This window comes from Manis pentadactyla, chromosome 6 (genome assembly GCF_030020395.1).
Source record: "Manis pentadactyla isolate mManPen7 chromosome 6, mManPen7.hap1, whole genome shotgun sequence".
In the NCBI taxonomy this organism is placed as follows: domain Eukaryota; kingdom Metazoa; phylum Chordata; class Mammalia; order Pholidota; family Manidae; genus Manis; species Manis pentadactyla.
The window spans coordinates 49566031-49582974 of NC_080024.1; the positions used below are offsets into that span (position 1 = coordinate 49566031).

At 38.7% G+C, this 16944-nt stretch overlaps 1 protein-coding gene across 1 annotated transcript in view; it reads left to right on the plus strand.

Annotated features, from left to right (window-relative positions):
- Window positions 1-9729: 9729 nt before the first annotated feature.
- The window catches only part of BOLL (boule homolog, RNA binding protein), a 68412-nt gene continuing 61197 nt past the window's right edge, over window positions 9730-16944 (plus strand). Inside the window, 3 exon segments of the mRNA XM_036900524.2 lie at window positions 9730-9750; window positions 12873-13010; window positions 15519-15610. Coding sequence (XP_036756419.2) covers window positions 9730-9750; window positions 12873-13010; window positions 15519-15610 — 251 coding nt within the window.

Here is a 16944-nt window from a genome sequence, read left to right on the forward strand (position 1 = left end):
CATCCCCATATGCAAGAAAAATAAAATGTGTGTTTTTGGTAAAAGAAGGTATAAGAAACAGAGATGCATTTTTTGAGGAAAAGATAGTTGTAGAAAGTTTGTGAAAAAGGAATCTTTGAAAAGGAATTTTATGCATGGTCAGGAATGACTGAGATTGTAATGAATAAGTTTTAATACCAGAAACAAGCTGGTGCAAAATTAGAATTTGGTTTTCTCTCTATTTAAAGGGAAAATTTGGGGGGTTTTTTTGGACTTACAATCTGCTTTTGATAACAGACTGTAAGAGGTTTTTTTTAACCTTTTAGGTGCTCTGTGTAGAAAACAAAGATTCTGTATTTTATCAAAAGAATTTTCTGTGTTTGCTGTCTGTATTAGGTCTTTGCTTAATTAGGAAAACTGAGTCTTCTTACTATTAAGAAAAGCCAGCTTTTGCTAATAGATAAGTATTAAGTTTCATAATGGTCAGTGATCACATTTAGACTAGTGCTTTAAAACCTTTTAAAAATATTTTTGACAAACTTACCAAAATCAAATTTTAAATGAAGTATTTTTGACCTGGAAGAAACTTTGGAATTTTTCCATAGGGCCCCCTGGAACATTCCAAAGGATCTGTTAAACCTATTAGGCTTTTTTGATATGGTAAATTACATTGGAAGTATTGTCAAATAAGAAGTAATAATAAACCTTCTTTATATTGTATTTAAATAGATACATAAGTGTTCTGGAAATTTTGTGAAATTCCTAGAAATCTGGTATGTCCTTGTACAATGTTATCATTTATAATTCTTGTTAATATCTTATAATGTTATATGATGTCCTCTGTAACCCCAGTGAAAAATGGGCAACTTACTGCTATTATCTTACCTTCTGAAATTTCTCATCAAGATTGAGAATCACACTAAAAGGTCTCAACCTGAGTATCAGGGAAATGCCCCAAATGACTTTCACGCAAAGGTAACAGTAACAGAATCTATAAGATTGTGGCACATGTGAATGAAGTCCATTCTGCTTCTGCAAAAAAAATATGGCTCTTCATTCCCAGACTTTTGCCATCCTGATGTCCTTGTAACATGGCCAAAGTCTGCTCCTGAATCATAGAAATTAAGATGGGTAAACAATGGCTGCAAATTCAGTGAACATTCAAGATTATGGGAAATCCAAGACAGCTGCTTGACTCTTCCTGGTTTCCTGGAAAACCCCACATTTTTGGTTTTTGCACTCCTTCACCCTTTGTCGTACCTTTAAAAATGACTCAAATTATGAATAGACATTGATGGGGAGACTTCTATAAAATTGCAAAAACAGTCTATGAGCAATGTCTCACCTGTCAGGTCCATAATGCTGTAAAACTGTTTTTGTCCTCAGAAGCCTCAGACCTCATCCCTCTGGATCCTTTTAACACCTACAGCTGGACTTTATTCATCTACCACTTAGTATGGGTTATCAATATGTTCCTGTTATTGTATGTATGTTTTCTGGATGGGTTGAAGCTTTCCCCTGTCACAAAGCTAATGTCCTCACAGTGGCAAAGAAACTACTAGAAAATGTGTTTCCCACTAGAGGCATACTTTCCAGTCTCCAGTGACTGAGGCATTCATTTCACCAGACAAATCATGAATCTTAATGAAAACCTTGAAAACTTCCTGGAATTATCGCTGTCCTTACTCTCAATCATCAAGCAAGGTTGACAGAACTAATGGGATCCTCAAACTTGAAGTTCTAAACTTGCCAAAATACTGGACTTCCCTAGCCTAAAGTCTTTGGCTGATTGTTCACAGCACCTGATCTGGGAAACACAAACTCACTCCACATGAGATGATCACTGGCAGAACAACACTATTGATATACAACCTTCGGACAGTCTCTTGTCTCATGTTAGTATGACCAGCTACTGTAAGTTTCTAATGTCTTATGCTCACACCTATCATCAACAGGATCCTGTTGTCATAGTTTAGAGATGGTCACTGGGTGTTCTAGAAATGGCATCAGAAGAAGACAACACTCAAGCCCCATTGGAAAGGACCTTACCAGGTGCTCCTGACCACTGATATTGCTACAAAACTAAAAGATAATGGGCCTTGGGTACACATCTCATGGCTAAAGAAAGCTCCACTTGACTCCTGGTCCTATCCAGGTGCTGGAGATCTCTAAATCTAATCGAAAAGGAAGAAAAGTAGCTGACATTGAGGTCAACTGTTTCTATCCAAGATGACAGATCAAAACTTCATACTTCAGCTAAACATGAAGACCTTCCCTTTTCCTTTCTTTTCTTCTCGCATAATCCTGGAAAGATAATGCCCTTATCGTGTCTCCCAGGCCATTGTTAAGTTGGGTGTAACTCCAGGGGGGAAAATCCCGGGGCAAAATACTTCTGAAACCAAAATCAGTCAAAGGGAGAAATAAAGTTTAAGAAACCCATTTATTTCCCACAAGCAGTCATCCTTTCTCTCTCTCGACCTGGCTGCAGCAGAAAAGAGCTCTATCCAACTTCTCTGGTCTAAATAAACCCTCACACGCCTTTGTAATTACTTATTGATATGTAGATGGACTAATTCACTCTACTCCTTGGAAATACCTATTGATATGCAGACGCCCTAAAGCCAGGAAAGAGATTATGGAAATATTGCAATTTTACCCACATAGAGTAACCTCTGGAATTTAGAATAACCTTTTATTTCAGGCCAGGAGAAAATCTAACTGCACCTAACTTCTCACAGGCAAAATAAGACTCTTCACTGGTCTACACCCCTGAATTTACATCATTGAATAAGAAAGGGCCTATCAAGAGACTTTTAGGATTCAGGATTCACTCCTTTTGGTTGGTCCCTCCATCCCTGGTTGGGGATAAATGTAAATGAGGCTATGATAAAGAACTCCTTAATTCTTGAAATTGTTGTAGAATCTGCTACTAAAGCATTAGCAGCCCAACAACAGTCCTCAGACTCTCTGGCCAAAGTTGTTCTTGATAATAGGATAAACCTTCATTATCTTTGAGCTGAGCAAGGATGTAATCTGTGCTATAGCCAATACCACCTGCTCTACCTGGATCAATACTTCTATGGAGGTTGAAAATCAGTTACATAAGATCACTGAGCAAGCCCTTTGGCTTGAAGGGGCGACTCCTTCAACGGGGTCTTTCTTTAACTTACTTGATTTTGATTGGTTATAGTCTTGGGAAGTATGCTGAAGTACACTCCAAACATTGGGAATTACCCTGCTTATGATCTTCCTGGTGTGTCATATCCTCTCAGAAGCTCTAAATGCATGTTCACAGCTGCTAACTAAGGAATGTCAGAGGAGAAGTGAAGAAGAGAATGACAAATTTGAGGACTGTGAGCCTGGAGTTGTGATCTGTGTGTACCACACGGATTAAGCAAAAACATCATGACCTGTGAATATCACACAGAGGGTCAGTAAAAAACCATGAGAACTACAGCGTGGTGGCTGAGACTGGTACTAATGCCTTAATATTTTATCACACTTGTCAAACTAAAAATCTGATCAAAAGAGGGACGACCGTTAAAAATGAAATAAGCCCAAAATGGAGTCATTTTCCCTCCACAACAAAAAAGCAAGATTTAATTAGTTTCACCCTATCCCAGGAATATGACCTTTTAAACAGTCAATCTGAGATTCCAGTGATCAGCACTACTGAGGTAATCTACATGATAAAAACCCTGTCTTTCCCTTACCCAAAAAAGATGTTGTGGCCTGAAATCTTACTTTTCTTTTACTAATAACTTCCTTGCCCCATCTCTCTTACAAAATTCTTCCACTTCTTAAAACTCCTGAGAGAATCTCTCTACTTGCTACCTGGGATTCTGCCTGATTCATGAGTTGTTTAATAAAGCCGATTAGATCTTCAAGCTTTCTTGCTTGAATTTTGTTTTTTAAATGGATAGATGGGGGTGGTGAGTTGAGGGAGACCCTGGTCTCTATTGACAACTCTGAAGGTCATCATCCTAGGTTTGCTGTCTCTTGCAATATCACGATTCAATTTCTGCCTAGTCCTACTTCTGTCACTCCTCTCAGGTGCTGTTCTGAAGCTAAGGTTCCAAAAAAACTCCTACATGTAAATCTCAGTCTGTTTCCTAAGAACCCTACATGCAACACCCACCAAGATGAACATTTTTTCAAATGTCAAGCAGTTACCAATGTCTGAGAATATGATAGTAAAACATACTGAACACTATTTCCTGAAACCATTTTATAGTGCAGGAGCTATATTTCGACAAGGAATTAGAAAAGGACATTCCCATTGAATGGATGGGGTCCTATAGCTACATGGTTCTGTGAGTGGAGCAGCAGGGCTAGATTTCAGCCTATTCACTCTTTTGACCAGACACCCTTATACACTGAGTAATTTACACAACAGTACATGGTGGCCTGTCTGCCAGTCCAGGGAAAGGAAGTCCCGGGGCAAAATACCTCTAAAAACCAAAATCAGTCCAAAGGAGAAATAAAGTTTAAAACCCGTTTATTGCTCACAAAATTGCAGTCCAGCCCATCTCTCTCTCCAGCTCAAGCAGCAACAACACCCGCCTTCCCCCTCACCTCTCAGGCACAGATAAGCCTTCTGTTGCCCTGTCCAGGTAATTACCCATTGATATGGAGATGAACTTCTTCACCCCTGAGGAAAGATGCAAATGCACTTAAGCCATACTTCTTTCCATCTCTGAACGCCTACTGATATGCAGATATACAAAAGCCAGGCAAGATATTCTGGAAATCTTTCAATTTTACCCACACTGTCTTAGGTACCAAAGATCAGAGTGCAGCAAGGCAACAACTGCCCACTACTCAAAAACAATGTAGTTGCTGGAGGAGAGCGGACAAGTGGCAATTCAATTCAATAAGTATTTATAAACAGATGTTTGAAACATCATAGATAAAGAGACACTAGGACACAAGGTATTGCCAAGATGCCTAAGGGTGTTAGAAATACAAATTAAGAGATGTCAAGACAGTGCCTATGAAAATACCTTAAGCATCTGAAAGAAATCAGAGTATGTCACCCCAAAATGTGCCTCGTTGACATACTAATTACTTTAGATTGAAGGCAATTAAAAAGCAGTAAATGCAGGAAAAACTCCCACTTTTCTGCCTAAAGACAGGAAATAAATTCTCCTTTACTGGAGACAGACTTACCAGCTCAGAAACAGGCACCAGAGGAATCTATAAACAAACCTTGTTAAACTAACCCTTATCTACCTAGTTACTTCTTTACCATTTGCTATCTCTAGCCCAAACCCCATTATCTTGTCAATTACTCACAAATATGTTGTCTAAAAGGCATAAAAGATTCCTGCTCTGGTCAATTCTTTGGGTCTTCATTCCCTTGTGAAGGCTTCTGGATACATGTAAAGATTCAGTAAAATCTGTATGCTTTTCTCCTGTTAATCTGTCTTTGCCAGTTTAATTTTCAGACCTAGCCCAGGGACCCTAAGATGGTTAAGGAAAACTTTTTCCTCCCCTACAAGTTAAATCTGAGGATGAGACAAGAATGGATAGAGGTTTAAAAACAGCAAGTTAGTAGCCAGGAGGTGAGAGCAGGTAAGGGTAAAATAAAGGGGTAAGCTGAGGCAAAATGGGTAGGAGTGAGTCTGCAAGTAGACAATATGTCCTGGGTAACCATTCTTGCACTGAAGTCCTGCTGTATGTGTCTTATTTTTGTATATAGTGGTATTACTTGCTCTTAAGGAAGTATCTGAGAATGTTCAAAGGATTCTGCAGGTGAGATGTTCCAAACATAAGATCTTCCCCTAAAAAGCAACTGAAAATGTATATAATTATAGAACCACATTTGTGTGAATGAAGCAGGGAAAAGGTTCACTGGCAATGATTAACTGTTCACTCTCATGTAAGAAGTAAGAATAAAATTGTGAGGGGTGAGGATAAAATGGAGGGTGAGCTAAGGGCTATTCACTTAATCCCTTATTCCACAAATATTGAGTTCCTACCTCATGCTGCACAGTTGGTTCTATATTGTACACTCTTGTGTCTAAGTAGTTGCTCAAAGAAAACAGCATAATCAAATAAAGCAATTAATTTTTACAAGGAATTTTCCAATAAATCAGGTATTGCTCTAGTCTGCACCATCTCTGTAACATCCTCTCCAAGTATAAGCATTGTGTTTCCTGTAGAGGAAAAGATCTGAACTGACCTCTTTACTTCCTTAAGACAGAATTTTTAGAAATCCTGTCCCTCACCTCTATTTCAAATATCCAAACATCATAGAGAAAAAGAAAGCACCTAATAATCCTCCAAAATATAAGAAAGAGTTGAAAGACCTGGGAACAAGAAATAAATAAAATGGAAGCAGAGACATCTTCTAAACATGTCTTTTTATTTTGTTTTATCTACCAAGTTAAGTCCCTTGTCTGGGCTATCTCTGCACCTGGCAACTCTTCTACTGCTATGCTTAGCACATGGAGTGAATAAACTTTCTATCTACTTAGCTCCTTCTCCCACTAGACCACAGGCTGTTGGAGAGCAAGAGCCAGGTCTGAATTATTGCCAGATACCCTGCCTTAGAGTAAAGGCTGGCCTATGGAACCAGGCAAATGGTTATCTAGGTCTGTAAGCTAGAGAACACATTCAAAGGGTTATCAAGGAATTGACTGCCTAAAACAGACCTTAGGAACTAGAATCTGTAGCTAGAAAACTCAAGAGGCAGGAATGGGAGAACTGCCAGGAAGGGAAGGCAAACAAGGTGGGCAAGCTTGGATAAAGCCCTAAAACAAGAGCTAGTCTTAGCAGACTGTGTGAAGGAAAAAGATGAGATGTTGGGATGCTATAAAAAGCATAAGAAAATGGGTTTGCAATTATGTGTTGTACTTTTATATTTACCTTTGTCAATAACACCTCCAGTATCTGAAACTTGAGACTTCTGAATGATCCTCACCAATCCCTCTCCTTGCCCAACAGTCTCAATTCCTTTCTGGTTTCTCCTTAACCCTTTCCTAGCATTTTATTCTCACTGTTGTCACTTTCATTTAGGTCCCCATTACTTTTCACTAGAGTAGTATTCTCCTAAGTCAATTATCTGATTCTAGTACCTTAAAAATTGTTCTCTGGTCTGAGACTATCTTCCTAAAGTCTGGCTCTGATTACATAATTCCTGATTCGGTTTCAGTAATCTTCAATGGCCCTCTATGTGCAAAGGTCTCCAGAATAATTCTTAGTCCTTAGTACCATGGGATAAATAAAATGGCAGAGTGCACCATGAATGGGTAATGAAGTCAGATAGAACTAAGTTTTGAAAACTGCATCTACCACTTGTTAGCAATGTGACTACACGAGTCACTTTTACCTCTCTAAGGCTCAGATTACCAGAGACAGAGAATGATAGCCAAGAAAATTAAAAGAGAATGTGCCTAACCCAGTGCTGGATACATGACCAGGACTCAGTATCTTTCCTCCTATTTTCCCACCCAAACGAGCATTTCAGCTCTGATGCTGCCCTTACCCAGTCCTGGACACTGCTGCACAATGCTGTCCTCTATTCTTCCACACACCTCTGATCATAGTCTTAACATATATCACTTATCCTATTCTTCTTGAATCTTACCTATTACAAGAATATTAGGTATAATCATTGTCTTGAGTTATGAAGTCATTTCTCCCCTTCTAGATTTAAAACACCTCAGCAACAGAGGTTTTATCTTCTTTATCTTATCTGCCATAGCATATAGCATTATGCATTGCATATAATAGGAACTGTGTAATTTTTCATGATTTATCCAAATTTTAAAATTAAAAATTCCTTTTTCTTTAGGAATCAAGAGTTACAAGCAGAGAATTATCACTCTATAAATATAGTGTATTCCCCTAGCAGCCAATACAGCCCTTGAAATAGTGTTCCCTAAATTGTGTTGATTAGTTGGTGTATCAGAGACTGAACAACTACTACAGTGAATACCATCTTCAAAAATAAGTGGTTTTAGTCAAAAAAGACTTGGGCAAAAGATAGTAATATCTACTTAAATCCATCATTACTACTGGGAAAAAATGCCCCAAGATCAGTTCTAATGGTATTCAACACTAAATTATTCTGCTCCTTAATATATGTTTTAATTTGAATAGGTTTGTATTCTGTCTCCACAGAAACTAAAACCTAAGAGAATGAGCTTAAATTGCAAGCAGAAATGTACAATGACTTTCAGGACGCTTTAGGTGAATTGCATTCAGTGAAAAAAAATTGTTTCCCATTTTATTTTTGGTAAATAATATTATAAGCTAATCTTTGAGCAGATTAAAAATTAATAACAATCACACTGCTTATTTTTTAACTGTTTAACTTGAAAGTAAAATAACCCAAAGTCAAATTTCTGTAATAGTATTACTGATGTAACTTTTAATAGTTGTTGCTGCTCATTCTTTAAAATACATGTCAAAATGGTTAAGATTATGAACTGTTGTCAGAGAGATCCCCGGTTAAATTTCCTATAGCTTTAGACCTCTACCAAATTACTTAACCTCCAAATCTCCATTCCCTTACTTATAATATGAAGAAATAGGAAAATCTATCTGACGGGTTGTGAATGAAATGATTAAATGGTACTTATTATAAAGCACTGTGTAGGGCACAAAGTGAGCCCAAGGTACACTGGGAACTATAATCATCATCATCATCATCATCATCATCATTACATAAGTTTACTTGGTTGTAATTATTTTGAATTCGGTTCTACATTATATACATCACAAAAATATACGTTATATCGGCAGTACATATCATTCGCAGCTACCTTTTAAAGATACTTTTACAAAGCAATCTTCTTTCAGTGGAGATTCCAAGGCTATTTTATTACAGCTGGAGAGGCTCTAGCCAAGTTGCTGTCCTCATACTCTCCCGGGCGCTGGGGGCTTCGTCGCGGACCCGCTCCGGAGGCCCGGCGGGGCTCAGCCGGGTCGGGCCGGCGGGAGCCGCTCGGGACGCAGGCCTGGGGCGGGCGTCGCCTCCCGGACAGGGCTGCGCGGCGGGCCTTGGCCAAAGCCTCCAGCGCCGTCCCGCCCGCTCGGCGGGGATGAGTGACTGCGACAACAGGTGCAGCGCGACATCCGCGGCTGCTCGGGAGCCCCCGGTTGGCGCGTCAGGCCCCGAGAGTCACTGACTCTGGAAAGTGCCCCTCCTCGCCTTGCACCAACCTTGAGAAGTAGCCCCTCAACCGGCTTCTGGCGCCTTAGTAAAGCCTGTGTGCACGTCAACCTCTAGAAACCCACCAGTCCCAGAGGCAGACTTTTCTACAAGAGAGAGAAAGGCGTGCAGTGCATGGAGCGCTGCATAACCTTTCACTCTCTCCTCCCCAGCCGTCCGAAAACAGGCGAGAGTGGCCCCAGAACAGAGCCCTCGGTCCGCACACCCCACGCCCGCCCTTACTTGCTGCATGCACGTTCTTTCCCTGAGACTGCTCAACCCGGCGACCACTGGCCACAGACGAAACACGCCCGCCCGCCCGCGCCCCTCCTCGGCTTGCGGCGCCCGCCCGCACTGCCGCCCACCGCCCGCCGCGACATCGTCTGCTCCACCCCGCCCCACCCACACCCCCGCGAGTGGCAGGTTCAAGCCCCCGGGTCCGAGCCTGCGCCGCTACAGCTGCCACTGCCGCTGTTGCCGCCACGGGGAATCTCCGTCGGGAAACGTGGTGTTGCTTCCTTGGAATGAAGGTGCTTTCAAAGTCCAGGTTTCTCTTCCTTTCTCCCAGCTTTTGAACAGCGTAGGGGAAGATGGAGACAGAGTCCGAGGCGGTGAGTACGGCAGTCAGGGCCCCGGGCCCTAGGGTACAGGGGAAAAGGAGCAACGTGGACTCCGTCCCTGACGAGCTGAAAGAGCAAAGTCTAGTGCCCAAGTGCCCACTAGCTTTTTGGGAAGAAAGTGGACAGGGTGCCCATTGACCTCTGCAAAGGGTGCCCGCCTGCAGGCCCCATCTAGTTGTGTTATAGGGCCGAGAACGTGGAGCCATCGGGCCTGGACTGAGTGTAGGCAGACGGGGGACCTCGGAAAAGGCCGGGAGGTATAGGGAGGCGGTGGGTGGATGGGCCTTGTGCACCAGGCGGGGCTAGTCTAAGGGAAACAGCTTTCCCGCCGAAACCGGGCTCGGCTCCGTCTTTGACGCTCATTCCAGCCACCGCAAGAAGTTGCCAGGGCAGCTGACACCTTTTCTCCCCCACTGATCAGTGAAGACCGCGAGGCCTGAGAGACCCGCTGGGGGTTGGGGGACTAGGGGCAGGGGCTCAGGTCGGATTCAGGCCCCATCGCCTAGCGTGCTCGTCGTAGCCGGCAGGGGCCGGCTGGCGTGGGAGGGCAGAAACGGAGCAGACGGAAGAAGCCGCGCGCTGCACCCATGCTCGCCGGCAGCCAATCAGCTGCCGCGTGAGGACCATGGGGGGTGGCTGCGCACGAGGTCGACGCCTGGGCCTGTGCCGTTGAGTGTTTCCGCCACTACCGCTGGCCGGTTAGCAGGACAAAATTTCTCGCTGGCTGGCCTTCTTTTCCCTCCCGCACTTTGGTGGGGAGGGGGTGGATCCTCATGTCACTGCCCAAGTTCGTGATGGCCTGAGAGAACCCGAGGAAGTTGTCGCCACGGCCATTTCCCCCAGCGCTTTGACTTACTGGCTTCCGAGGGGAAGGAGCGCCGAGGCCATGACTGCGACGGTTAGCCTGCCCTCTTCCTGTGGTCTTACCAGGCCGACTAGATGGTTGATTTTGAGGTTAATTTTCCAGGGAAGGAGGCAGTGAGGGCACATTACTTTGGAGGAAATTTTTAAATAAACTCTGTAGTGCTAGATATAACTCAGTTAAGGAAGCTAAGGACCCTCACTTCTAATCCAATAACACTTACGTAGGTGCTTTTCATACATTTGGAAAATTATTTAACTCAATGCATCACTAAGAAACTTAGATGTTGCGTCTACCTGGGCCTTGTTACTGCTAACAGAATATTTTCTAGGCTATTATATTGTATTCTTCAACCCACAGTCTAATGGTTGGCATGTCGTGAGCAGGAATAAATGATTCATTTATTCATTTGTTTAATCAATATTTATTGAATTACATTCTATATATACCGTCTTTACTTTGGTTGCTGCCGTGAACAGAACAGGCAAAATCCCTGTCCTCATGAATGTTACATTATAATGAAAAGAGATAATAAGCCTAAAAACTATACTATATAATATGCAAGTGGTTAAGTAGAAAACCAAAGCTGTTGGAACAGAGCAGGAGCCTTAGAAACTGAAGGATGAAATGAATGAGATGTAAAAAAGTTTGTTTTCTCAGTATTGCTTAACTAGTTTCTCAACATTGGAAATAGAGCACTCTGTTCACTTAGGTACATGTCATCCCTCTCTCAATGAAAAATACTGAAGTTGACTTTTATTTGAACAAATGTGAGAACAAGTAAGTTCATCTATTGAATTTTTTAAGAAGATAATTTCTTGAAGACTGACCAAAAATTTCTAGAACGTAGGTAATTTCTACACTCTAACAAACAGGCAAAGAGACGTTTTATCTACCAGAGTGGTTATATTCTAACAATACATATCCACAGTTGAAATAACACCTCGCATCCCAGAATCATCCATTCCAGGCACTACTTCCTGTGGTAAAGTGGCTGAAGTTACAGATAACTTCCAAATACCCAGACAGGATATTGTAAGATTGATTCCCAACTTCTTTTAATTGGGAACTATAATATAGAGGTTATTAAGTGTGATGACTTTTTGTGGTTTAATAAATGTTTTTATGAACTCTTTTATTAGAGAGTATGTAGTTTTGCCCCTTAAGACTAGATAAGGAATAGAGTCTGTAAGGTCCAGCCTGTGTAACCCTATATAGTCACCACTAGCCTAGTTATTTCTCTGTACGTCTTGCAGAGTTTAAGTATTATGGTTTTATTAGCCAATGAAGTGAAAGTAAAGCAAATGTGAGAAAGAACAACTCCATTATCTAAGTTGGAAATTCATTTTCATGTATTCTTTTCTCAAAGAATAGAAATTATGAGCTTCACGTTTTTTGAAACACTCATTTAGTATATCAGACAGTCTCAGAAGTCTGTTTATGTTCCCAGAAAGAATAATTAGCAAGTTCTTGAACTCATTTCATTTCAAAATTCTATTCTCAGGTCTTGTGTTTTTCATCTATATCTTAAGAGTCTACTGTCTTGCGATTGTACAAAGGCTTATATGTTAATATACACTTATTAAAATCTCAGGACCCCTGACTCAAGAGTTGTGAACATATGAATATGTACTGAGCTCAATTCTTTGGTATAAGAACTTATACCTATGTGTTATAGATGTGCATATATTTTTTAAATGAAATCAGTCCAATCTTTATAAAGTACATTTAAAAGTTTTACTTTAGAGCTGAAAAACAGTGAATTTGAATGTCATAGTTTATTAACTTGTCAATACCCTTCAACCAAGGGCTATCAGAAACACACCTATACTTTTAAATAAAGTTGAGTGTGTTGAATTGTAGCAACATGAAAGAACATAAACTATGAGGCCTTCCCAGTAAGAGCATATTAGAACTTATAGAATTTAGGCTTGTGTTAAGCAAGTTTAATATTCATCATAAATATTTATAATATTTAAATAGTATATTTAATAATTGTTAACATAAGTACATTTAAGTAATATCTTTAATATTTAAGGTTTTCTTTGTAGTGGAGTAGATTCTACATTTCCTGTATTTTTGTTGCTCCAAAGAGTTTTTAGCTCAAATTATAATCTTCAGAATATTAGAATAAAGTTGAAGTCTAAAATACTACATTTTGTCTAAATGATTCACCTTTTTGAAAGATGTTTTCAGCCTGCATCAAAACTTTCATCCAGTGCTAAAAGTTTAAAAGAATTTTATTTTGCAGCAAGCATCAGATCAGACACACTCATTATCTCCATCCCCCTATCCTGTGTCACCTGTGCCTTTGAATAACCCAACAAGTGCCCCAAGATATGGAACAGTGATCCCTAATCGCATCTTTGTAGGAGGAATTGATTTTAAGGTACCTATTTATGCATGCAATATGGTGTATTTTTTGCATTGGAGGTTGTTTTATTTCTGAGAAACTGTTTCTTTGTGCAACTATGAAAATAGCATATTTACTATTTGCATAATGATTAATAGGTTTCAAATTATCTTAATATAAAGAATCTTTGCAACAGCAATGTAGGTTAAATAGAGCATATGTAGTTGTCCAATTTCACATACAAGCAAACTGAGGATCACTGACATATCTGTAGGCTCTTAGCAACTTAGTGACAAAGTAAAGACTAGAATCCTAGTATTCTGACTCATAGTTCCATATTTTTTATTTCACCTAAACACACTACTTATACTTTCTTGCATAGTACTCCAGTAGCCCAAATAATGAGTAATTATAATTTTCAAAAGAAGACTGAATTAGAAAAATACATACACAAATCTTAGTCCTATGGATATGAAATCCTGCCTTTATCTCAACTTTTATCTCCAGTTCCTGAGCAATCTTCTAAACTTCCATCTTTAGCAAATTGCTTTCTGTCACCTGATTCAGAATTTGACCACCAAAAAAGGACTCAGTCCTTATCAGAATAAAGCATCTTAACAGTAATATATTTTAAATAATGTAATCAGCCCATTTCACTCTTCCAGAGAGACATGGTTTGTGAGATGTTTTGTAGCACCCCAAAACAGGATGAGGTAGTAGCAAACACCTCCAGGAAAGGCACGCATGGATATGTTAAGTGGGATACCCTTACTTCCAAGTGGATGTATAGAAGGATTTCCAAGCTTCTGTACTACATATTGGAAATTACAGAAATAGTAGTTGTCCTTGATAAAAAAAAAATCCTTGTGCCATTAGGGTATGATATTTGTCAGGTATAACTCATGATTTCCCTATAATCCTTCACAATTTGGATCGAATTACTTTCATCCTGCTTAAGATAAATGCACTTAGGGTATTTGTCAAAACAATGAATCTTAAGCAAGTATGTAATTGGTTCACTAAAAATAAAAATTATTTCTTATGAAATGCTTAGTTTTTAAAAGATTTAATTATACTAGTGGCTGACCATAAGAATATTCAAGTTGAATATTCTTGTTTAGAATTTATTTATATTACAATAGTTTAGTATATTTTCAAAATATACTAAAAATCAATCAATATACTAAAAATAGATCATCAATACATGTAATAATTTGTACAGCTAGGTTATTCTAGGTTCCTGAAACCTATGAGCTACATTATGAACTTTGGGGGCCATTGTTACAATGCAGTCACAGCTTTAAGGTAATGCTAGAGTTCCCTCCTTTATACCTTTTCCAAAACCAAAGACAAATGCCAACAAGGAAATAGTTTACTGTAACAGAAAGCTTTTTAAAACTCTCTTTTTAGAAGCCTACAGCTGTCACTGTTAGTATTTAATCATCCTGACTTTCTCCTTACTTTTCAACAAAGAAGTAGAGCTGCAAAATTGAGCTAGTGGTTCTTCTACCAGAGAATAACTTGTAATATGTTCTCAAATCTTTAAAATAGAAATCCTTATTCTGGCATTGATTTCATTTTAAGTTTATTCAAATACGAAGCATTCATTTATTGATTAACTCATTATTTGTTATCATCTGGTTTAGCAGGCTTTAGGTTACCAACTAAACACCATTATTGTATACAAGTAGTGAGGTACCAGTGGAACTCAGCAGGCATAGCTGCGCTGCTAGGCATGTCTTTTCCTATGTATATAAAGAAATTTTTTTTCTAGGGATATTTAAAGTTCCACTTGGGGGGCAAACAATTATAGCTGAACCAGAAAATGAAATTGCAGTGAATGTAATGTGAATACTCTAGGAAAAGGTAATGAGTTTGCTGTGAAACTATTTCAGATATGTCCAAACCATCTTTGTAGACATCTTGTACATTATAGTCTAATAATTACTCAAATTTTTATTTTGAATATCATCTTATCTGTATTTAGCTGAAATGTGTATTGAGTACAGCTAAAGTTTCTAAAAACGTTAAATCTTGTAGCCACTTTATCGTTAATCACAAATTGAGTTCAAATACTTTTGGAAACGTCCTTTTCGTAATATCTTACTCTTCCTAGAGATCATGCTGATTAAAATAGTGACTGATGTAGGCCAACGTAACCTTGTTCCACTGCCATAACTGTGGACCTCCTTGAGCCACAGAACCACTAGTAGTATGCCCTTAATGTAGTTATAGCTATGCCTAATTAAAATTATTTTTTTAACTGATCAATAAGAATTTCTTTAAATAATAAGCTTTCTTTATAGTTTTAAAACAATTCAGCTTAAGTTTTTATTGGTATGTGATCTTTTAACAACATAGTTACTGCATAAAGCATTTATGTTGATTTTAATAACCTTGTGGTTTCATCCAGTTTCTATGCTTAGAGGCATTCTTATATTCCTATTATTATTTATTTATAACCTTTTCTGTCTCTAAAAAAAGCATGAGTTGATTCATCTTTTAGCCATTAAAAATTTTTGTTATTTATTTTTATGCCATTAGACAAATGAAAATGATTTAAGAAAATTTTTTGACCAGTATGGGTCTGTAAAAGAAGTGAAGATTGTAAATGACAGAGCTGGAGTGTCCAAAAGGTTAGTATCACTATAGATAGTACAAAAATTAACAATTGTATTTTTATGGGATTGCTAGGTTTTGTATGCTTACTTTTATTCCATTTTTTAAAAAGAAAACTTTATGCCCCCTTTCCCTCTTACCTTTTGATCTCCTATTGCATGAGTGTGTGTGTGTATTCTGGAGGAAGGGGGCCATTTAATATTCTTTAATTTGTTGGGAAGTTATCCTTGCATTGGGTTGAGGTATCATTCAGTGTTAGGTAGAAAGCACTTAATGTGGAGTAGCTAAAAAACCAGAACATAAAGGAATGAGATACATTTGGAATTGTATGCTACTTTAGACTAGAGAGCACTTTATTTAAAAAAAGCTGACACAAAGGAATGTCTGTAGGTTATGCCTCAGAGACCTAATTAGGGGACTCATCTGAGAAACATTGCTCTAATGAGAATGATTTTTAATTGCCAAATCAAGGAAAATTAAAATTTAGAAGAAAACTGTAAGATTGGTCTAGAAATATCTAATACCCTTAAAGCAGTTTCAGTGAATTGGTTTATTCAAAAGCCAAACTTCAGAGAAGAAAAACATTAACTTACGTGGTATACTCACTCAAGAAGTTTGACTGTAAAGTTAAGAGAAAATGGGTAAGGCAGTGGAGATCAGTGGAGGATTATATTTATTTTCTTGAAAGAGAGGTAAGACATACATATATAGTCATACAAGGGACATACATATGCATACATATATAGGCAATGAGGTGGATAGAAAGTATTAGTGAGAAACTATATATAAATTTGACAGGCACTTTGGAAGAGATGGAATCCTGCAGAGAGACTATTTTTTAAAAATAAGATCCTCCTCAGACTGACGAGCAATATTAGGATGAAATGAGATTGTGCCTCTCTTGTTTGTCTAATAGAATTTGCAGTATTTTGTTAATATCCATTTTTTATCACTGAAAAACACAAATAGAAATGTAAACTGTATTTTATGCCTTTTCCACTGGGTGGTGTATGTGTGCTACCAAAAAATTTAGTCAGAATACCTTCCAAATCCTTGTTTAATGTTTGGGCAAACAGAAAAATTCCTTTGTTAGGAAAAGAAATTTATATATTATACAGTAGTTATGAATGAAGAAAATAGTAGTCAACATATTCAGTATTACCCTAAAGGGTTTCCTTAGGTTATCTAAATAGAAATTAAGCTCTGGAGGAGATATACTTTTTATTTCATTTCTTTTTTGTCTACCTGTTTTGGCTTTTTAGACATGGTTTATACATCATATGTTTGTATCTTGAACATTATGTGAATTGTACTCTGAAAACAGTTATATATGAAAAGAAGATACAGAGTT